Here is a 24,656-nt window from a genome sequence, read left to right as displayed (position 1 = left end):
CCTGCAGACTGCAAATGTAGAAACCAGGACTTTTAAACTCAGGGCCCAGTGATGACAAATTTAATTGTCACTGGAGTCCACCTTAGTTGAGACATCTACCATATGGCAGGTCCAAAATAAATCAGGGCATGAAGCTGTTACTCTAATAAGGCAAGCATTATTAGTCTTTGAAATGTATAGCAGAATAACACAGAGCCACAGTCACTACTGGTGGATAACAGGAGCAGCGTCAACAGACGACGCAGCAGCCATCTGATAACTCGACAACAAACAAACTGAATAATGAAGCAGTGTGCCCCACTTGATGTGTAAATGTTGTAAATATTCAATGACTACAACTACAAATCAAGTCCCAGGACTGCATGTTAAACAGGTCTGATAGGATGCACTTGCTTTCTTTTCATTTCTGAAGAATTTATCAAGCTTGCCTAGTTTTGTAGGTCACTGGTGACAAAAACTCAGCTTGCCTTCTTTGGTACAGAATACGGATCTGGGTCGCTATAAGAACTGAATGCAGCCTTATTGTCTGGGGTTCTTTTCACCTTGAGATTCTGTCACACTATAATAAGGGAAAATGACCAGGAAATGGGCCTCAGTCATGGATACGGAAAATGTGTTTTTTTCTCTTTATCCTACCTATATTTAAAGGGTAATGTCACATCCCAAGGAGCCACAAATCAAACTAAAGAGCTAAACCCTGCTGACAAATAAATGAACATATTTATCAAAATCAACCTGCCTTCAAGGTGGGATAAATCTCCAACATACAGCATCGCTGTCTGATATTGATTTGACTCTTGTTTTTCCATCAAGGTCACAACCAGAGAGAGATACCAAATTGCTGAGGACAGCACTACAGCTATGAGTTATAATCATCAAACACAGAAATGATTTTCCAGGAGGAGGCCTAGCTTGAGTCGGCTGCTCAATGACTGATCAATGATACGGTTGTTGCTTCTTCTCAGAAAAGGTTTTAGAATTTTATCACCTCGTGCTTTGGAGGACACACACTATATTTCTCTTTCTGCCTTCTTTTTATGGTCGATGAGGCTGTTTTGCTGAACTGCGTAAAAGCCTGATGGCAGAGTGAAGAATGGCTGGGGAGATGCACTGTTAGTAGACAGGCCCCAAAAGCAATCAGTTTTGGCTTGTTTCCTTGTGTAAGGTGGGGTAAGGGGTGAATGAACAGGTGAGATGATGAGTGCAGGATGTGGTTCAAATGTGGCAATGATCGAGCCAGCCAATGATATCACGGCAAAAGAGATGGAGCTCCACTCTGTCTGCTCTTTTGAAAAGTCTTGCTCCAGCTTTTGCCAAAATTCAGATTCTAGTAGTTAGTTAAAGTCAGCAGGTCACCACATGCTTTGCATACTGAAGTGAAAGGCCACTCCAAACTTGCTGCAAATTCTGTTTCAGAGGAAACTGTACAGACTTCACAAATTATATGATTTATATATAGGGGGTAGCTACGACTCAGAAGTTGGAGCATGTGGAAGATTTGTGGTTTGATTCCTGGATGCAAAGTATCCTTGGGCATAATAATGAATCCTGGGTCGCTCCGAATGCATTGTGACACAATACACAGTGTGAATATATGTGTGAATGGATGGATGAGACATGTTGTATAAAATGCTTGGAGTGCTGTACAGAGAAGATGCAATAAAAAGTCAATTTACAATTGTAGTCAGAAGTTTAAATGATTCATGATTCTGTTTCTTCTTTTCAATGGTGGAATGATTATACAATATGCACTATTAATTATTACTTTAAAAAGACTTTGAAAAGAAGTTTGAATTTATTTTGTATTTTTTTCTGATACACACAAGGTCAAAAGTATACCTACAGACTAAAATATATATACATACACTCATTTAAATCTTCCAATAAGTAGTGCTGGAAGTTCTCCAATATTCTTACTTGGCAAGGCCAACTTTTTGTTAACTCTGTTTTTTAGTTATCATAATTATATTCAAATACTAGTTTCTGTCTGCAGCATAAAAAGGATTTGTTTGACAGCACTCATTTGGATTGATCAGCAGTCAGGATCTATAATAGAGAACTGTAGATTTACACCGTTTGGGAAGGACTCTTGGAGCAATTTGTAAACAATGACAGATTCTAAAATCATCACTTCAAACAACTCTATATAAGTACAAAATATTCCAATTTGTCACCACTTCACCAAGGTCTGGAAGAACACCCAAAACAGTCACACTCAGATGAGAGGAAATTGGTGACAGATATTTGTGAGTCTCGATGGTTCACGAAGGCTCAAGTCTCCTCTGTGAACTGTAAACTGCTGGAACACCAGCATAACCGTCCACAGTGAAGCATGTTTTACATCGCTGTAGCTTGAGACCATGACAGACCATGACATGAAAAAAACTTCTGCTCCAAAATAGACACCTGCAAGTTTGCCGAAAATTTGCAGCTGCCCATGTGGACAAAATTCAGGGTCAGATGAGACAATGGGTGCAATGACAAGAGGTATTTTTGGACACATGAAGATGAAGCAGGCAAATATTAAGCTTCTTGAATGGCTTTCCTAAAGCCTCAACCTCAATCAAGTTAACTATGTTTAAGTCACGTCCATGCAGGGAGACCAACAGTTTAAATGAACCCTATTCTTTCAAGAAGAGTTGTAAAATATCCAGCCAGAGCAATGTCAAAAGCTCATCGATGGCTATCAAAGTGTACGGTCAAGTTGCAACTTGCTAAGGAATGTTTAACCAAATAGAGTTATATGTGTACGTTTGACCATGTGTGGATAAGAGAAAATTTGATATAAATTCAAACTTGTGTAGCCAGTTCTTCAGGTATAGAACTCTCTCTTCACGGTATCTACAAAAAACGATAATCGATGCTAGAAACAGTGTATTTTAATCCAAGCCATGAATTATGCCCAACATGGACCAAGTTGTTTTGGTGTCTAAATCAGACAATATACAAAATCAAAAAACAAAGAGCAGCCTGAAGTAAACATTTGTCTCATTATTACATGATTTTTGTTGTTGCTGTCACCAGCTATTGTGTTTCCCAGCCTGCTAGATTGTAGAGGCGAGTCTTTTTAGCAGCAAAGCAAAAGCAAAAATACTTGCTCTCACTAGGTTGTGATCAAATTCATTTTGGATGATACTGAATGAAAAATTGTGCCAAGGGATTATTTTTGAATGAAAATAAAATATTGTCAATTTGTTAGCTTTTTGACAGCTAATCACTACCATCACTGACCAAATCCCCAAACTAAAGTGTTTAGAGTTTTCCTCTGTGTGAGGTATAAAACTTCAAGTGTCTCTGTAGCGCTCATTCACAACGGGGCGATTTAGATCAGTTGCACCAAATGCTTGTGCGCCAGCAGGTTTCCCTGGGTGAAATTCTCCTCTCATTCAACTACAAGGCAAGCAACAAGCTTTGTTACTGTTTGAGAAGCTAACTATACAGCAAAACTAAGTGAGGGAATAACAAAGTAGCAGCAGTCAGATTGTATCAAGTCCATGTCTACAGTGCCAACAACCAGCTGCATTAGCATAGTGCCAGGACCACAGGGTGCCCATGAAGGAAGTCCAAACAGACGGATCAGCTCTGTGTTTCTCAGAGTCACACTAAGATTCCCTCATTCTGATTGTTCTGCTTCATATTAAAAACGACTTTATGGCAACTAAGAAGAGAAAGATCAAATCAAAATATTTCAAGGGCTCAGTGGAAGTTTCTTCTCTTCATCTATTTCTAAGTAAAGGCAACTTTTGCCAGAGCCACAGAGCTTGTACAAAGCCCACTTTGGTCTCTGGGGGTTGGTTTCTCTTAAAGGTCCATGTGGAGAGCAGCCAGCCTTCAAAGTGAGAAAGCCAACCATCCGCCCAGAACTAAAACCTTAGCAGCAACTCAAAGCAATTTTCTGGCTATTTTGTTGATTTAATCCCTAGTTTGTGATGCTTGGGCACAGCAGTGTGACTGTATTAGTGTCTTGTGTGTGTGGAGACAGGAGGATGGTGGGGGGAGCTTTCACACCCCTGAGGGCCCAGATCTTCAGCACTCCCATATTAGAACTTTTACAGTCTACCCATCATGGAGGCGTTCATCCCTGTCTGTCTAATCATGGGACTGGTAATGTTGTGGCTGAGTAGGGGGTGAAGCTGTGGGATCCTTCCAAGCTGAGCTCATCTGTCAGCTTGCCTAATCATGCGTCAGGCTGAGATGAAGAGAACAAGTGGAATGTTACCTGCTGACTGTCACCCTGTGGATGTGAAAATGGCCAGTTAAGATGATCTTGAATCCCACATCATTGCAACTAAGTCTAGAGAGAGGAGAGCAAATTAAACCCCTCCATATATATTCCACTGCAATCACACATTTTTGTGTCTGCTTAGCTAGACATTTTCATGTTGACTTCTAACTGCTGCCATTAACCTTTAAAGTAGCCAAGGCAAACACTGGTTTTTATTAAAGGTAGGAAAGGATCAGTGTCAGCATCTCTGACAAGGTGGAGAAAAAGCACAATTATATAAACTCAACCTAAGCCAAGCTCCTCAAAAAGTAGCGAGTCTGTGGTGATGCATGGAATCTATATTTGTGGTTTTCTGTTATCCTCTTGGTTCCAATTGCTGAAAGGGCCAGGAAATTTACTTTACTTTACATTTCTGCATGTAAAAGAAAAACAAGAACCAAAATGCTTTAACTTCTTTACATCTACCAAGTTCACCAACACCGATTAGCAAAGATTTAGACAAAGGGTTCAACCTCTTTTAAGACAATTTTCAATAATTTTGTGCACTCAAATATGAAAATATTTAACAGTAAAACAAATGCCAAAAACTGATTTGATTTGATGTGCAGCATATTCTGGTTTCTGAAAATGTACATTGTATGTGGCCAGAACAAAACCCAACCCTCACCATAGACATATTGCTGATGACCTGATAGATTTTAGGGTCTGGAAATGGGAAGACAACACCTTATTGTGTAAAATTTTTAAAACTCTCTAACAAAGGCATGCATATAACAAACCTGTATATTCAAATTTAATATAAGATCATAGCAATAAACAGTTTGGGGGTTTTTTTTGTTTGTTTTAATCCCACAAACTCAGCACATTTTCCAGCAGACCTTTTTAAAGAATCATGTTTCAGAAGCATTAAGAATCAAGTTACAGAACTAAAAGAAAACCAATTGGCTTTCAAGGGGGAGTGCTCCGGGAATGCTGACCTGCTGGTTTGCGGGAGTGGAAAGGAAGTTCATCCAGGCCCTCTGTGCTTTTATAAAAAGACCACAGATGGTTTCGCTATACACCAGTATTAATCTGTCAGCTTGGTTTGTGTTCTGGGCTGGGGGGAATAGAAGAGGTTCTACACCGTGCAGGTGTTATTGGGGTTATTTGTGTCATGACAGCCTGTCTTCATGAATGCTTCACTTAGATCCCTAAGGTCACAGGCTAGCCCTTGATCCTTCCCTGGAAACAACAGGGTGTATGTCTCGTCTATTGAGAGTAGAAGGGCAAAAACGGGTAAGTGGTAGCAACAAGAATAGAGATGGGAATTTGTTAGAGGCAGGTAGGGGGAGAAAAGGTGTTATTATCATATTTCTGTCAAACAACCAAAAAAAAAGCCCCAAGCACTTAGTGACTGTAGGGACAAAGAGGATGAGTCCTCCAGAAGAACCTGGATAAGGGAGGTGTAGCTATCGCTTGTGAACAGCTGTGGAATGTTGAGAAAGAGAAAAAGAAAAAAAGCAGCATAGTCAGACAACGAACAACAGAAAGTTTAAAATACAAACTATTGGAGCCAGCAAAAATGTACAGATGTATGTGTGTGCAATCGTATGACTTTTTAGTTTATTCTATCAAGAATGGCAGCAGAGAGAATGCAAAACATGTGTAAATACATGGGGGTTTTTTTACATGTGAATGTAATAAAGATATTCAATTCAATTCAATTCAATTTTATTTATATAGCGCCAAATCGCAACAAATGTCGCCTCAAGGCAAACCTATATGAGACAAACCTAATTTCTTTCTCAAAATTGGTCCTCTGTTTGTTTGTACTTACTCTTTCCTATAGGAATCTGGAAGGGAATACCTATTTGCTACTAAACTCATAAGCTGCAGTGGCAGGGTGTCATCATGGGAATGAGAAGTTTCTTTTTGGGCTTCTTAACTGTGGCCCTCATCCTCCAGTTTGCCACTGCTGGCCTTGTCAGGAATGTCATCCGCCATCGCAGAGAGGCTCTGATGCCGAAGAAAACCCAGGAGAACCTCACACTCCCCCATCCTGACCAGCCAGTAGTTTTCAACCATGTCTACAACATCAACGTCCCCTCCACGTCGCTCTGCTCTGTGGACCTCGACTCACCAGGAGGTACTGACCTCAAGCACAAGACCGTCCCGATGGAGATGCAGAACACCGAGCACATGGAACACACGATGGATGGTGACAATCAGATCGTTTTCACCCATCGCATCAATATCCCCAAGCAGGCATGCGGCTGTGAAAACCAGCTGCCAGACATCAAGGCTATCCTGAGCAGACTAGAGATGCTGGAGTCAGAGCTGTCTAGTCTGAGGGAGCACTGTACCAGTGGAGCAGGTTGCTGTGGAGCTCAAGTTACAGGTAGGTCTACATCTGTTACTGTATATGCACTCACTGTGATTAGAAGTGTTATAATGACAGTGTGTTTACTGTACATATAGGCTCACATGTGTACAGGCATTTTAATAAACATCGGCAAAAATGCACAGAAAAAGCTTTTGTCCTTAAAGCTGCACTCAATAAATCTTTGAGGTTATTTGATAAAAAAAAAATCTCTTTTAATTAACCTATTAAAAATAAATATGAGTGGGCAGCAGTTTGTGGAAGCCACCATGTTTCCTAACATATCTATCTACAATCTACTGAAGTGTCCCATCCATCCATCCAGTTTTCCCAGTTGTCGTACTGAAATGTATTATTGAAAATGTTACACAAAAAAAGGCATTTTTGGTCACTGAAAATAGCAGTTTTAAAAAATTCTTTCCAGGAAGAGAAGTTTTAGAAACCATATGTGGATTAGGAAAGAGAAGAATTTGTCTTGCAACATCTATAATAATATGCAAGTATGCATCTTTATGTCCTTTTCTGATGTCAAACTAGGTGGGAGTTAAGTTAAAGCTGTCCAAGGTAGATTTCTTTAAAAGACTATGGTATTGCATATTTGAAGTGAGTATGACTTATATGGCATATAAGCTATACTGACTTATACGACATAAAAGTCCTATGCCATTGACATAGGGCAGCACGGTGGTTAGTACTGTTGCCTCACAGCAAGAAGGTCCAGAACTCAATTCCACCATCAGGCCAGGGTCTTTCTGTGTGGAGTTTGCATGATCTCCCTGTGTTCGCACGTGTTCTCTCCTCCGGCTTCCTCCCACAGTCCAAAGACATGCAGTTAGTGGGGATAGGTTATTTGGAAACTCAAATTTGCCCATAGGTGTGAATGCGGAAGTGAACGTGAGTGGAAATGGTTGTCTATGTGTTAGCCTTACGACAGATTGACGTCTTAGGGCGAGAGGCAGGTGTACCTGAAACCTGAAGGTGTACCTGACTCTGAAAAAGGATAAGCAGATGGATGGATGATTTCTATGACATGCACAAATGTTTTTCATCTCTCAAGACTGCCCATCAAAAAAAAAAATTGTCAGGCAACTAATCTGTAGACAGTAGCCGGTTATCAAAAATGAAAATAGAAATAAATCAACAAACTGTTATTGAAGTACATAATTGTGCAGTCCAAATTCAGTTTCATCCAGACAAGTTATGGTTGAGTTGAATATTTAGAGCAAAAAAATATAAATAAAGTTTGGTGCCTGCGCTTTGAGCTTATATCTCCTTACCAATATGAAAATTTTATTTGGGGAGTGGTGAGTAATTATTTCCCAGACTTCAGGTGGATGTTAGGGTGGTAGAGGGGTTAAAGAAGGAGCTGGTGATATGGGGCAACGGCAGCACTGACTTGTCAGTCATAATTACAATTTTGTTTCCAGGTTCTATATTGTATGGCCATCTGTTCATAACCATTTAGTAACCAAGTTAGTCATCAGATATTGTTACTTTAAACAAAGGGCATATGCATTTCATTTCTTCATTAAATTAAAATGATGTTAATGTGTCTTGTTCAGAAGATGTCAGTGTTTCTACCATGTTTGCTGGGCAGAGGCTCCAATTACTTAGACTTCACTTTTAACACAGTAGCTTCTGTTTGTTTCATACAAAATATTATTACAGGACTAAGTAAAGCAGTGCCAAACTGGAGGATGAGTAGTGCACATTTGCAATAATTTAAAAGGAAATCCTTCTCTTTTTTGCCATTCCTCAGGTGAAGTGTCCTCAAAGCCCTACTGCAACGGGCGCGGAAACTGGAGTACTGACACCTGTAGTTGCGTATGTGAGCCTGGATGGAAGGGCCCCAACTGCACTGAACCTGAGTGCCCCAGTGACTGCCAGGACCAGGGCCGCTGTGTAGATGGCAAATGTGAATGCTTTGAGGGCTTTGGCGGGGATGACTGCAGCATTGAGCTCTGCCTGCTGGACTGTGGCGACTACGGTCACTGTGTTGATGGGTCCTGCCTCTGCGAAGACGGTTTTATCGGTGAGGACTGTTCTCAGACCAACTGTCTCAACAACTGCCTGGGCCGCGGACGCTGTGTGGACGATGAGTGCATCTGCGACCACCCATGGGCGGGTTTCGACTGTTCTGAACTCATCTGTCCAAACGACTGTTATGATAGAGGACGCTGCATTAATGGTACCTGTTACTGTGAAGAGGGCTACACTGGGGAGGACTGCAGTGAGCTCACTTGTCCGGGTAACTGTAACGACCACGGGATCTGTGTGAATGGCCAATGTGTGTGTCACACTGGCTACACTGGTGAGGACTGCTCTAAGCTCACCTGCCCCAAAGACTGCAGCGAGAAAGGTCACTGCTTCAACGGGAAGTGCATCTGTGATCCCGGATTTGAAGGTGAAGATTGCTCAGTCCTCTCATGTCCTGACAACTGCAGCAACAGGGGACAGTGCATTAATGGAGAATGTGTATGCGACCTAGGATATCAAGGTGAAGACTGTAGTGAACTCTCCTGCCCCAACAATTGTCAAGACCGTGGCCACTGTGTGAATGGGCAGTGTGTTTGTGAGAAAGGTTATGCTGGTGAGGACTGTAGCATCAAGACCTGTCCTAAAGACTGCATGGGACATGGAGAGTGTGTGGACGGTGAGTGTGTGTGTTTCACCGGCTTTACAGGGAAAGACTGTGGTGAGTTGACCTGCCCCGATAACTGCCTGGACCGTGGTCACTGTGTGAATGGGCAGTGCGTATGCGAGAAAGGTTATGCTGGTGAGGACTGCAGCATCAGGACCTGTCCTAAAGATTGCATGGGCCGTGGAGAGTGTGTGGACGGCAAGTGTGTGTGTTTCACTGGCTTTACAGGGAAAGACTGTGGTGAGTTGACCTGCCCCAATAACTGCCTGGACCGTGGTCACTGTGTGAACGGACAGTGCGTTTGTCATAAGGGTTTCACTGGTGAGGACTGCGGTGAGAAGACATGTCCCAAGAACTGCCTAGACAGAGGCTACTGTGTAGATGGCAGCTGTGTGTGCTATGAGGGATTCACTGGTCCAGACTGCTCCATATTAACCTGCCCAGAAGACTGCCACAACCAGGGGCGCTGTGAGAATGGAGTGTGTGTCTGTGATGAAGGATTCATTGGAGATGACTGCTCAGAGGGTAAGACAGCTTATATATATACTTTCTAATAAAATCATTACCTACACAAATAACTTTCTACGCAACTTTACCCATGTTTAGGGTTAGGAAATGTTTTAGCTACGTTCTCATCTGTTAAAATTCACCAGATCATTGGCAACACAGTCTTTGGGTAGGTGTTAGATTTTGTTTTGATCAAACTATTAACAGGTAGTCCATCTGCATCTAATGGACAAAGGTCACTCTTTTGAGGATGTCAATGTTCACATTATGGAAAGAGAAGACAGATAGTTTGAAAGAGGAGTGAAAGAAGCCATCTATGTCCACTGTGAATGACCATCTTTGAACAGAGGGCGGGGCTTACGACACCAACTGTCTGCCATCTATAATCCAGTTTTGAGATCCCTTCTCAGACACCTTAATACCCACTCACATCCTGGGCCAATTGACCTCAATAAATTACATGATAGGGTGGGGCTAGATTTTACAGTGGGTAAACCCAGAACCTTGGCTGATTGTGACCTACACCCATTTTCACACCTTGGTTCGTGTGATTAGGTAGAGGATCAATAGGGGGTCCACGACCCACTTGGGGACACTTCCATAGGGCTTAAAATCTGGGACTCTCCACCAATTGCCCTTAAAACTAAAGAAGCTTCTTGGATGAAATGTCTCCAAGGAAACTTAAAGGAGTCCAGACACTTTTCCTTCCAAGCTCCTTAGACAATAGGTAGTTTACTTAAATAAAGACTCCTTATGTAATATTACAGAAACTTTAGCATTAAAATACACTTAAATAAGGTTTTTTAGTCTGTTGGTAGTGTGTGCCAAGCGTTCAATTTTATTTATATAGCGCCAAATTACTATAACAGTCGCCTCAAGGCACTTTATCTTGTAAGCTACAATACATACAGAGAAAAACCCAACAATCATATGACCCCCTATGAGCAAGCACTTTGGCGACAGTGGGAAGGAAAAACTCCCTTTTAACAGGAAGAAACCTCCAGCAGAACCAGGCCAAGGGAGAGGTGGGGCCATCTGGCGTGACCGGTTGGGGAGAGAGAAGGAAGACTGGATAAAACAGCAGCTTTAAGTTATGGTGGCTTAAATTGTTTTAATTAATGAGAGGAACCTTTACAACAAAAAAGTTTAAGAGTTGTAAATTTGTTTTATTTCTTGTGTGGGCAAGACCTAAAATATGCATTTTCTACATTCATAATTTTTTATTAGATTGGATTATGTAGTGCTGACTAGGCAAGAAGCTGATACTAGGTAAATATTTATCTTATCTGAATTTATTTTTAGCCAAATATGCCAAATAAGTGAAATTTTTAGCCATTTGACTTGTGACAGTATAAATTCACATGTATCTAAACAATTCTAGACACTTGATTGAATTGGTTTATTTGTAAAAGCAATCACCAGCACCAAAGTAATTTACTGTGACTGGGAGTAACATGCCAGATTTTTTGTTATAGAGCCTGGTTCTGCCGGAGGTTTCTTCCTGTTAAAAGGGAGTTTTTCCTTCCCACTGTCGCCAAAGTGCTTGCTCATAGGGGGTCATATGATTGTTGGGTTTTTCTTCGTATTATTGTGCGATCTGCTGTGCAATATAAAGCGCCTTGAGGCGACTGTTGTTGCGATTTGGCGCTATATGAATAAAATTGAATTGAAGCTTCTAAGGCAATTTTTGCCCTTAGGACAAAGCCTTGTTATGTTTTAATCACTGTTTTACATTGGCAAGTATGTCATTTGTGGATGATGATTTCTCATTACAACCAACTTACCTAACTTTTCCCAAGCTAATATAAAGTCACATGGAAAAATGTTTAAATGCGGTTTTGGAAGCTGCTGGTTAAAAATCAGCTCTTTAATGGTGAAGCTTGAATTTGCACAGAGACAGTAGTTAAAGTTCTAAAGAACTCTGGTTACACCACAGCTTACATTACCGCAAAATAGGCATCAAGCTTGTATATTTGAATTCAATAATGCTATAAATTAAAATAATGAAGTACCATAATAGCCCTAACCATTGGATGGAAAAAAGTTTTTCTAACATGGACCAAAAGCTATTTCTTTTTTCCCCAAAGCAGTCCTTTTTGCCTGTCTCCAAAACATAGAGGGCTAGTATTTGATTTTTTCAGATTTGGGAAACAAAAAAGGAAAAATTTACAAGAACTGTAAGAGTGAAATACACAATACCCTGTGTGAAAAGTAAAAAAGAAAGAGGAGAAAGAGAGGTACGAGGAAAACCTATCAACTGTATGCTGCTGTTACATTTTACTTATGTTCATCTGTTTAGGCCAGGCAGTAAATACTTTAATAAAAACTTCCTAAGTTTCATGTTTAGAATAAAACTTTTTAAAAAGTAACAAAAAACAAGCTTTTATTAAGGTGAGGCTGAAAGTCCAAAATCAGGGGAAAAACAAAATGCATAAAGCCAAAATGGAACAAATGAGGGATAACACACAGGCAGATAAACAGTACAACACAACAAAGGACTAAGGCATACAAATGGCTTAAATACACACAGAGTTAAGGAAAGAAATGGAAAACACCAGAGTATACAGCAGAAAGTAATTAGGGACATCAAGACACGGGAATCAAAACTAAATACAACAAACACAAGTGAAGAAAATATCAAAATAAAACAGGAAGTAACTAAACTTTGAAACATCTAACACCATGACAAAGACTTAACAACAAGACACAGGGAAGACAGGGGAGGCGGGATGACTTAGAAATAATAACAATTCATGTGGATTACATAATAGGCATAACTAAAACTGAAAAACCTCAGAATGGAATCATGGAAATAAAAACAAGAATACAAACTCTGCAAAATCCAAAGAAGAAGCATTCCAATAATGTAAAACTCACTCTCTGGGCATTATTTACTTGGAACAGTATTGTATTTTGTATATATTCATTTTGTTTTCTTTGTTCTTTTTAAAACTACGTTAAGAACTTGTAGTGCAGTAGAACATAATTAAGGGTAGCAGATAATGGATATTTACTTTGATTACATAAACACTTTGGAGAACAAGGCAATAGATAACAGGTATTCATTAGCTAATACCTAGGCATGAATAACTTGAGCTTATTATATAATATTATACTACAGAATATTTTAACTGACTAGCCAACTAATTCTCTGATCCCCAGTAACCCCGCTAGGTTTGGGTTTCGTTTCAAATGCTACATAGGTACATTTCAAAAAACTAGAACATGGTGTATCAAATGAAGTGTCACATTGTGGTGGTACAGTTTTTCCAAAAATCCCCCCCAAAAATATATACATTACCCAAACCAAACTAAGCTCTAGGTGAAACGGTAGATGGACTGGTTCTTATATAGCGACTTTTAGCTTACTGGAGTAGTCAAAGCACTCTATACAACATCCTTATTTGCCAATTCATACAACCTTTTTCTACACCTTGCTATCTAACACTCACCCACATTTATCCTCTGATGAACATACTGGAGAGAAACTTGGGATTGAGTATCTTGCCCAGGGATACATAGGCATGCAGACTGGAGCAGCCAGGGATCCTACCACCTTCCAATTAGTAGATGACCTTTTCTACCTCTGAGCTACAGCCACTCCGCTGTGAGCCACCAGCATCCACGTGGATATAAAGAGGTTAAAGTTATTCGTTCCACAGAGCACTGTGTTTGTCACACCCACAAATAGCATGGCAGACAGTGAGGAGTAACATAACAAAAAGACTTTGGAGGTCAGCATGTTTTCAGCGTTGATGCAGATCAGTGATTTTCAATGTTTCTCTGCAGTGTCACCACCTAAGGACCTGACAGTGGTGGAGGTCACCCCAGAGACAGTAGACGTATCCTGGGAAAATGAGATGCGTGTGACAGAATACCTGATCACCTATGTGCCCACGGCCTCTGGAGGCTTAGAGTTGGACATGAGGGTACCTGGGGACCACAAGAAGGCCACTATTAGGGAGCTTGAGCCTGGAGTCGAATACCTGATCAGTGTCTATGCTGTGCTCAGCAATAAGAGGAGTGTTCCCGTCACTGCTAGGGTGGCAACATGTAAGTGTAAGATTCTAAAATGCATATTTTAGTATAAATGTAGATGAAAAATTGTAAGAGTGTTATCATATTTCCCCTCACAGATCTTCCTGAGCCTGAGGGTCTCAAGTTCAAGTCAGTGCGGGATACTTCTGTGGAGGTGCAGTGGGATCCATTGGACATTGCTTTCGATGGCTGGAACCTCATCTTCAGAAACACGGTTAGTTCTGCTACCTGACCTCATGTGTTCCACGTAGTAGTTAAGCAATTATTTACACTTTCCACCAGAGGCAACCAATCATTAAGAGCCTAATGTGCATATTTGAGGATGGAGTTTAGAATCTTCCTCAAAAATGCTATAGCCACGCCAGAAGTCAAAAACACAGCAGTTAAAACTGTGAGCAAGTCCTGACAGCTCCAGTGACCATAAAGCACAGAGTGAATGTCTCTGTTTAACACTTTATTTTCCTTTTAGAGGAAAATAAAACCTTTCCAAACAGGGCTACTTGGACTTGTTCAATACTATTAAACCAAATTCCCTGTCAACTCTTAAATTCAGTTGCCACCCAGAATGCTTTTATATATGATCGGACTTATTTTCCCCTCTTTTGCTTTACGTGTGATGCCAGGACAAGTCTTTGTAGTGGGTGCTGATTGGTGGGGGTTTTTGTTGGGGTTTTTTTTTGTTGGTGCTGGCAGAAAGAGGAAGACGGTGAGATTCTGAACTCCCTGGGCCGACCGGAGACCACCTTTGAGCAATCGGGCCTGGGTCCAGGCCAGGAGTACGAGGTCAAACTGGAGGTGGTGAAGAACAACAAACGTGGACCGCCAGCCTCCAAGAATGTCGTCACAAGTGAGTCTCCACATTTATACTGGCTGATTTTTTTTATTTTATTTTATAACAGCCTCCTCTATGTATTTAAAAAAAGAAAAGCATTAACCATTAACCATACTGAACAGACCCTAACCTCTATATTTATGGTCTTGCTTTTTAAACATGTGCACATATAGCATACATTACTTTTGTCATTCATATCATATCAGGATTTTCTGAAGCCAATTGGCATAAAAAAGATTTATCTCAGCTGAAAGATGTTTATGTATTTTAATTTCTAAATACTTTTTGTATTTTAAGCCTGGGCAAATTTTTTAACATTTAGTCCTAAAAAACAGAGACAGTGTCATATACAGAAATAGGAATCCATCCATCTCCATCTTCATCCGCTTTATCCGAGAAATAGGAATCACAATTGTCATTTATAGTTGTCATAGTTAAATGCAAAACAAGTTGTTACTTTTCAATATTCAGTTCATTTGTTCCTGGGTTATCTGTCGTGTAGTCAGAATATATACTGGAAATACCCTGACATGTCAGCATCAAGTGGTTTGCTCATTCGATAGCATTACACTGCTGTGGTTCAGTACGGGCAGTAAAATGTGATATGGATTTTCAGATGTCTGCTTTATTGACTTTATCTAGCTAAAAGCCCAAAAGGCTTCTACCACTCTGAGGGGATCAGGCCTGAGGATCATGTAAAATGAGGAAACAGGGTTTTAACTGTAACTTCATCAGCAGGGAAGCCAGCAACCAACAGTGAGTTTTAAGGTGTCCTGACTGGGGAATATGGGGAACATTTTTATGTGCACAAGAAGGGAAAAAACACCTAAAACTGGCACTTCTCGTTATTTAACTTCAGCTGCTGCAAATGAATTTTACTTCGGACCTGGATGTATCTGGTTTCACTGGGTAAACAGAGAATGCAGATTTCAATGTTATCACTGTTATCTAACAGTACCGAGTTAAAAAAAACAAAAAACAAAAAACAAAAGGCAACAGAAACATCAAATGTTAAATACTGTGCATCAATACTTTCTGTATAACAGTGTACGAATGCATGAAAATCAGGTCAGATCTTCCAACTTCCAACAACAGTATTGTTCTTTGGGGTACGTACGTGGAGCCTCTTATGGGTTAGCCTATGTGCTTCATTTTGTGCTACCATTAAGATATAAGCCCAGATAGGCATTTTATACTCTTAGAAGAGAGTGAAATACTGTAGCTGTTTCTCTGTGTTTACACTTTCTGTATAAACACCTTGTTGAAGGGGGGGCAGGTATAGCCCCTCACCCTATTAGAGCTGAGATGGGCTCCTGGGGCCTTGAACAGGATAACTGGTGAAGTAAATAAATGAATGAATGAATACATTTCTGCATATGACATTTTTTTCAACTGATATATTTAAAAAGCTTTTTGACACACACACACACACACACACACACACACACACACACACACACACACACACACACAATATAAAATGTAATGCATGTTTTATATGTCTTACATTTTCTTAAGCATACAAGTGTTAAACACCACATGGATTATGAGGTCTGGTGTTCTTCTTGTCATTCAGGCTCTCTTAATGTCTCCCATTATGCCAGCTTGCAGGCTATACTCTGGGATTTGCATGCTGAAGGGCTAATTGTATGAAGTGTATCGCTCAGCTCTCCCCTCTCTGTTTCCCCTTCCTACCTAACCCACCATGTGTAGGAGGCACCAGTCAGTCAAGCAGTCAGACTCAGAGGGCAGCTGGTCTCCCAGAAGAATAGTAGCATGACACTCAAACGACACTTTCACAGTCTCCTTAGAAGACAAATCAGTATTAAGCTCAAATGCAGATTTTTCATTTTATCAGCCCCACACAGCGGCTTGACTTTCCTAAACTTGCTTACGTGTGACAAATCAATTTGAGCAGCAGTGAAAAGGCACCCTTCATGGAGCTGGGAATTGATAGTTTGAATAAACTATTAATGCAAACAGGCTGACACATTTTCAGCACCTGCATTACTGAAATGATGATATCCCTCTTTTCAAGGTCTGTGGTCAGCAACTTATGAATAGGCAAGATATGACCGGCATGAAAAATTTCTTTTTCTGCTCATACACAAATTCTTGCTGAACAGAAATCTGTTTTTACATTTTAACTCGGGAAAATGTCAGGTGATTCAAGTTAGGACATTGTCCAAGTTGTTACACCTCATATGTGGCACCTAATACCTCATATGTGGCACACAGCAACTGAGTTTTGCTAATGACATTGTTACCTCTTCTTCAGTGATCGATGGCCCAAGCCAGGTGAATGTTCGTGATGTGACTGACACCACTGCGCTGGTGACCTGGTTCCAGCCCGTGGCTGAGGTGGATGGGGTCACCATCTCCTACGGACCCAGCTTGAACTCCGCCGATCGCACTTTGGTGGAGCTGACCTCTGCTGACACCCAGTACCACCTGGGAAACCTGACCCCTGACACAGAGTACGAGGTGTCTCTGACAGCGCGGCGGGGAGAAGGGACCAGCATTCCCATCTACGAGTCCTTCCTTACAGGTAACACCTGTCATTATTTGGTTTGATGCCCCTCCCCCTCCAGGTAGACTTCAGTATTGAATATACTGCGTGCGCCTATAACACAAAATAATTCTTGTTCGTGAATTAGTACAGCAGCTCTTCATTTTGTCAGAAAGAATGTTTACCAAAAATAACACGGAGGGAGCTTCGTATTGTTGTAGGCATACAGTTTTAAAGAATTACAATTGCCCATTGCATTAACAATTATTATTAACAGCTTTACCAGAAAAAAACTTCCTTTGTGTTTTCCACTCTCTGACATCACTTCCTGAAAGATTTGACAATTTTTCCAAGTGAAATCCCTTATTTTTTATGATGCATTAATTTTTTTAAATTTGCATGTGCTGCCCATTTCAAATCCCCTGGAACATTTCCTTACATCATAACCAAAGAGATCAGCAGGCTGCTGAAGCCACTCTTCCAGTTTTGGTGGTTACAGATCCTGATGCTCCTATTACCACTGGGATCACTTTGGACTTTACCTTCCACATCTGCTCCAGTTGCTACCTCAGGCCCTGGTACTTCTTTATTTTTCCATCCTCCTTCTTCCTGATGTTGCTCCCTGCTTGGATTCCCACATTCATCACAACTGCAGTCTTCTGCCCCATGTCAACCCACCACTATGTCTTTCTGGAATTTAAAGTCCCATGGGACCTTATCCCAGTTGCCTGAGAACAACAGGACTTGGGGAATTTTAACCGATATGTAACACAGATGTTTCTGAACACTATCCCAGCCACTTGGTTGTGCCTCTCAGTATATGTATACACTGTCCCAGCTTGTATCTTATGTCTTGCTACTATGTGCTGGAAAGTCTCTGGGGCACTGTTGTACAGCCTGCAACTTGGACTGTGTTGGCTGTGGTAGACTCCTGCCTGCATCTGGTGCCTAGAGCTTGTGCTTGCATCATCTATGCTCAGGAGGTGGCGGATGGCCATTCTACTCCTGAATCCATATCTGTATCTGCTCTATGTGATGCGATAGCTTAGCAGGCTGAGGCCTTTGCAAAACAGCAGTGGTGACAGTGTATCACCTTTGGATATTCCAAACTTAATAATGCCTCTGACTTAGTCTCCAATGTTGTCTTTCACAGTTCCATTGAGTTCCCGATGAAAGTTACCACTGCACTATTAGAATTGTACAGTATACAACACTCTAGTATCAATGTGATTCTTTCTTGTAACCGATCCATCCATGGATGAATCATTTCATTGCAGAATTGAGGGAACAGTAAAACAGTAAAGGCTGATTTCAAAATGATCAGTATCTATCTATATGTTGGTCCCTGTCCAGACTTTCAATGTTTAAAGATGACCATACCTGCTAGATATGTAGAGAAGAGATCTTTGCACCCTGATTGTAAATACGTGAAAGATTTTTTTTTCTTTTTTTTTGGAATGCATAAATGTTAAAAAGGAACATAAAATTGTTATTCTGACACATTAGGGTTATCACTGATGATGATTTAGACCTCAGAGAGTTAATGCATGAAATCTGCTATTATCCATTATATATTACTGCTATTTTATAATATGATGATAAAATAATTATATGTGTGGCTTCTACCAGTACTGACATGAACCTAAAATTGTACAAAAAAGATTAACAGGCGATATATGCAAGAGAACCAGGACCAAGAATGTGGAATGCACTGCTACTCCTAACAAGTCTTACAGTACATGTGGTGCACAACATATCCTTTGTCTTAATGCATGGAATAGAGAATTCTGCTCAACTAGCCTAATGGATCTTACCAGCAGCTATATTTATAATGTGGCTATTACTGTAAAAATGCCGTACAATAAAGCTATAATTCAACAAAAATGTCTTCAAGGCACTTTACCTTTAAATATTAGTGAGAGAGCCCCAACAATCACTTGAGGTTTTGGTGTAAAGGGAACTTCTTGTTTTTCCTTTATTCATAAATGAGAAATCCATTTACGTTTAGGTCAGGGTAAGGTTACATCTATCTAAAGTATACTTCTGCATTGTAGACCTGGACGCCCCCAGAGACCTGCAGACAGTAGAGCTGACAGACGAGAGCATCACTCTTGAGTGGAAGAACAGCCGTGCTCAGGTCGACAACTACCGCATCAAGTATGGACCTCTGTCTGGTGGAGAGCACGAAGAGCTGCTGTTTCCCCCAGGACCTAAGGACTCCACTCAGGCCAAGATCACTGGTTCTGTATCACAAACAAACATCTATCCAAATAACATACTGCTGTTCAAAAATAAATCTATATTAGCTGTATTATATTAGCTGTCTATGTAGCTTATAAAGGCTTAACAAAGCACAGTTAATTGGAAAATGGTAGCATGACAGATTTTTGGGGGATTTCTGTAAATTTGCAAAATGTTAGGAAATTATTAATTAACCATTTTATTGGTATGGATACAGAATAGTTATAGTGATTAGCTATATATAAGCCTACCTACCTTGTTCTTCCTGTTTCGTTATGCCCATAAACTGTTTATGCATGACCAATGGTTTGTCAACTTGGATTTTCAAGCCTTTAGCGTTGTTGCCCGTACCATGTTGGCATTGTGAACCAAAGGTAACAATATATGGGTGGGAATGTTGAGTGGTAAGTTAGCAGCTAGTGCTAGCAAGCTTGGTTAGCAAACTGCATCGGTAAGGGTAGTGCATTTAGGACAGGATGTGATTCAGGTGCAGCTCAATGACTCTACTTACATGAGGTGGAAGCTAGCGGAAAGCTGGTGTTCACCATATTATTCAACTAATTTATATGCACTTGTTTCATTTCAGCTTAGTGTGGGATTCTCTGCTGTGTTTTACATGTAACACCTCTTTATGCACACAGAGTGGAAAAGACATGTGAACATTACGCAACTGCAGTACAAGCCTCCCAATAAGTGTATATCTAAGCCCAACATATCAGGTCTGTTTTTTAACATTCACAACTAAAGAGAGGCCAGCAGGGAAATGTGCTGTCATATGCTCAGTTAAAGCATGATTCAAAGACAAACTTCCTACACATCAATTAAAAAAAACACAAGGGAATTTGGACAGATCCTGACAGCTGAGTAGATAACATTTGCAGAAAAGTAAAAGGTTTATAATATAACACAGTGATAGTGATTTATTAGCCATTATTGCAGATTTAATATAGTAGTTAATTGGAGCTGAAAGGATAGATTATAGAGCTGTCCTGAAAATGACTTATAAAGGATCATTTTGTTATCCATTAACAAAGTTTTGATACCCTTTGTTTGACTTAAAATTGGTTATTTTTCTCAGAAACTATCAACCTCAATTGATAGTAAAGCTCTCAGTACCTTAGTGCTATCATATACTCAGTGGGCACTTTTTTCCATATACCTCAGCAGGAACATGCAGTTCCACATGTACATATGCCCACAACTAGCTGCTGTAGTTGAAACAGAGCATCTGAATGGGGAAGAAAGATGCCTGAAGAGACTTTAAATGTGATGTGGCATGATTGTTGGTGCTAGATGGGGTGATCTGAGTATTTCAGAAACAGCTGATCTGCTGGGATTTTCCCACAAAACGATCTTTAGGTGTGGGCCACTGAGTCATAGCCCCTCTGGGTGGAAATGCCTTGATGATGCCAGGGGTCAGAGAAAAATGACCTGCACAGCTTTGAGCTGACAAAAGTTACCCAAATAAACCACTCATCTTCTAAGTATGAAAATACAAATCCATACCACATTGTATCACTGGGTCAAGTTAGTGGTGATGTGTGGTTTCTTAGCACAATTTGGGTCTCTTAGTACCAATTAAGCCATAAAATTGTTGTTGCTGACCAATAGTGGCTACGCCTTACGTCACAGAGCAGGTTTTCTATCGGTTAGAAGATTAGTGGATTGATACCTAACTACCCCAGTCAACATGCTGAATATCCATTTATTCTTCTGTTTGCATCCATCGGACTGTGACAGTGTGTGCAAAGATAAAAGATAAAGACAAAAGTACTGTGAAAGTGTGTGTGACAGAGGGACTAAGTCTTACAGTAGAAAGTGTTGTAAGACTTTAGCTATTTATTCATTTATGACCATAGAGTTCCCATCTTCTCACGGTTGCTGCCAGCAAGATAACACAAATCCTCTCAAACTTGTTTCTTAAACATGACAATAAGTTCACTTCACTCAAACGGGCTCCATCGTCACCAAATGTCAGTTCAATAGAGCTGGGATGTGGCGGAAAGGGAACTCCTTATCATAGATGTGCAGCCAACAACTAGGTGATGATATCATGAAAGTATTTTTCCAAAATCTCTGAAGAATCTTTCCAGCACTTTGTTAAATCGGTGCCATGAAGAATTGAGGTACTTCTGAAGGCCAGCTGTGTATAGCAAGGTGTACCTGTGAGTGTTTAACACTCACCAGGTCACAAGTGACCCATTTAGTGTTAGCGGTAGGGTTTGGGTTAAGTTCATGTCCAACCCTTTTTCTAAAAATTTCACCTATTTAAAAGAGCCAAATAAAAAAAAAGACAGTTAAATACAAAATCTGTAACTCTGTATCAAAATCACTGTAAGTTTCATTCTTAAAATTACATGTATAACTTGAAGTACAAAACCTAATCCTTATTCCTAAACAATGCTGAAAGAGGGAAAACGAGCCATTAACAAAGCCATGACTTACAGCGATTGTTCCTTAGTTATGGAGAAGGCATCATGGACTTTTCCACAACCCATTAACCCAGATGATATCTTTAATGTCTTATATAACTGCTATATCAAGAGAATAAGTAAATCTTTGTTAACCTGTACTAAAGGTTTTGTCTAATCAGGGATTTTGTAGTTACTTCTTGCCAGTTGTTTCACTCAGCTGTTTTCAGGGTTTGTTTTGCTGCTTTGTGATCATGTTGGCTCATTAGTATTATGCATCCAAATGGCACAGCTGAAAGGCCCCTGTGGAAAACTGAATGATACAGTGTGAAGTGTTTATTTTCCAAATTCATGGGACAAGCGTTTGTGGGACTCTGTGTTAAATGGCTAGAGTTATTTTCAGCCTGCTCATTTTCCAAGACAGGTTCTCTTTGTTTTGTTTTGTGAAATGTTTGCTTGTCTACAAAAGACCCACTTTATTAGAAAATCACCCAGGAGGGGCTTGGCATTGAGACATTAATTGGAAAACATTGCTGCTTGTTTCGCTGGGAGACTTTGCTCAGACAAGAATAGCAGGCACATTTTTCATCTCTCTGCATTGCTGACATTAAAAAGCTATGCTTTGAGGCAGATGAGTTTTGTTTTTATTGTTTGTTTGTTTGTTTGTTTCTACACTGTGCATTCAGCATGGTAGGATTAGAAACCATGAGAAAAAAGACCCCCAAAACAAGCTCGTAGTGTCTTTGTCTGGCCACATTCTTTGTCCTTGGGAGGCCCGGCTCATGAAAATAAAGCACTGTGTCCTTTCAGCTGACGCCCCCCTCTGCTCCACACACACCTCAGCACTTCTTTCACACACTTATTATCTGTAATTGCCTTCACGCTCGTGATTTTATTGATAATGAGTTTCCTGGGCATTAGGTGTAATTTCATGCTGTAAGGCTCTGTGTGCGATGACCTCTGTGGGAGTTAATAAAGGCGATCAGGCCCAGAGAGGGCTTAATTGTAGAGACTAAAGGGCCTCTGGAGCCTGCTATATCATAGCAAGTAGTGTTTCTGCTCCGCAACAAGGGCCCTATAGATCCATCAATGCAAATATAACACTGATGTTCTGCAGCGAGCGCAGGCTTACCATGAAATGCACTTAGGCTGCAATCTATTGTGCAATAAAGCCACAAGAGAGTGTGTTTTTGTGCATTTGCCATAGGCATTGGAGCCATTAGCTGAAACAGCTGGCCACTTGACTACAGAGGCTCTCTGTCGTTCATTTGTTGACACCTCAGTGGATGTGAACAAGCAAAACATGACATAGCTTTTTATTTCCGTATCAGTGTTTTTAATGTTACCCTGTTCTGTAGGCCTGAGACCCGGCACGGAGTATGGGATGGGTGTGACGGCAGTGAAAGATGAGAGGGAGAGTCAGCCCACGACGGCCAACGCTGTGACCGGTGAGATGCTGACACTGACACACTGTTTTTAATAATCACGTTCTAATCACGTTTTAATCACGTTTTTGTGATGCCTGCTACACTGATAGAATTTATATGCTAATTCTACAAATTGATATTTAAAAAGAAACGTTCATTTTTTGGACAAGGCTCAAGTTTTGGTTCGAAGGATGTAGTTTACCGTAGTGAGAGAAGTCAGGGTGGCACCCACCACTCCTCAATATTCTTATGAATGTTTTTGGCTTTATTCCCTCACGGCTGAATCGTGTGCTTTATTGCAAAATCTGCCATATCGTTATGAGACAGTCACCTTTTCTTATGCATGCTAATGTAGACAGGAGGTGCATCCATTTTTAATGTCTTTAGAATTGCTGAATTTTCAACAGATTTTTCAAATTGATTGATATTCATTTGGTATTTATTTGATCCTATAGACAGAATATTAGAACAGGTTTTAAAGCCAGGTGGCCCACTGGGCCTAAGTTGCTCTATAGCTGTTACATTTACTAATATATCTTATTAGCACTAATCAAGAGAGGTTAAATCATTTGTCTTCCTAGAATTCTGTGGCCTCATGCTGGAATATCTATAAATGTCAGTTAGCAGTTAATGTTATAATGGATAGATAGTCTTACAACTTTTCTGATGGGTATCCTATAGTATATTTAGCATAACAATAGTTTGGAGACTAAATAATCAGTGTTTCTTGACTACAATTGTGCACCAAGCTTTATTCCTTCAGAATCTATTACCTCTCGATAATTCTGCCCTCTTGTTTCACTGCTCTGATCAGTTCTTTCAAATCAGATCTAACCACGATAACATATTGCTTTTGCATGCCATCAAATGATGTTTTATTAACTAGTATAGTAGTGGACTTTAGTAAGCATCAGTAAGGCAGCAAAACAAATCTAAACAGGAAAATGCAACTGTTGAAAAAAGGTCTTCAGTGTAATACCTCCCCTCTTTCACACACCATCAGCCCTCGATGCTCCCAAAGACCTGACTGTAACAGAGATGACCGAGACTACTATGATGCTGGAGTGGAGGCGTCCCTTTGCCAAACTGGACTCCTACAGGCTGGTTTACATTTCCGCTGATGGTCACAGGGCTGAAGAAGTGATCCCGGGCAGCTCTGAAACTCACACCCTGAGGGGCCTGACACCCGGCATGCTGTATACCATCAACATCAGTGCAGAGAGGGGCCGCAGAAGCAGCCTACCCGCCACCATCTCAGCACCCACAGGTCAGCACGGCTGAACACATGTGAAAAGAGAAGTTTCTAGTAAAGCAGGAGTGGTTTGTTTGACATTATAGGTTTTCTGAATTGTCTGGCAGAAAAAAACGTAGAAAGAAAAGAGAAAAGAAAAAAGCGTAGAGAGAGGAAGCCGAGCAATCTTGATAGCTTTTCTGCTGGCATTTATGCCAATGAGAAAACATTTAAC

General features: G+C 40.5%; 1 protein-coding gene across 4 annotated transcripts in view; it reads left to right on the top strand.

Annotated features, from left to right (window-relative positions):
* Positions 1 to 24,656, top strand: part of tncb (tenascin Cb) — a 101,440-nt gene that overhangs the window by 55,795 nt on the left and 20,989 nt on the right. For all 4 annotated transcript variants that reach the window (XM_035910635.2, XM_006797554.3, XM_035910634.2 and 1 more), the window contains exons 2-10: positions 6,054 to 6,602; positions 8,344 to 9,750; positions 13,522 to 13,785; positions 13,869 to 13,984; positions 14,464 to 14,617; positions 16,881 to 17,150; positions 19,166 to 19,351; positions 23,122 to 23,211; positions 24,194 to 24,457. In XM_035910635.2, the coding sequence (XP_035766528.2) occupies positions 6,116 to 6,602; positions 8,344 to 9,750; positions 13,522 to 13,785; positions 13,869 to 13,984; positions 14,464 to 14,617; positions 16,881 to 17,150; positions 19,166 to 19,351; positions 23,122 to 23,211; positions 24,194 to 24,457 (3,238 nt within the window). In that variant the 5' untranslated portion in view covers positions 6,054 to 6,115. The remainder of the gene's footprint in view (positions 1 to 6,053; positions 6,603 to 8,343; positions 9,751 to 13,521; positions 13,786 to 13,868; positions 13,985 to 14,463; positions 14,618 to 16,880; positions 17,151 to 19,165; positions 19,352 to 23,121; positions 23,212 to 24,193; positions 24,458 to 24,656) is intronic.

The sequence above is a fragment of the Neolamprologus brichardi genome, chromosome 12 (assembly GCF_056152115.1).
Source record: "Neolamprologus brichardi isolate AB-2024 chromosome 12, ASM5615211v1, whole genome shotgun sequence".
Taxonomy (NCBI): Eukaryota; Metazoa; Chordata; class Actinopteri; order Cichliformes; family Cichlidae; genus Neolamprologus; species Neolamprologus brichardi.
This window is presented reverse-complemented; position numbering and strand designations above follow the sequence as displayed.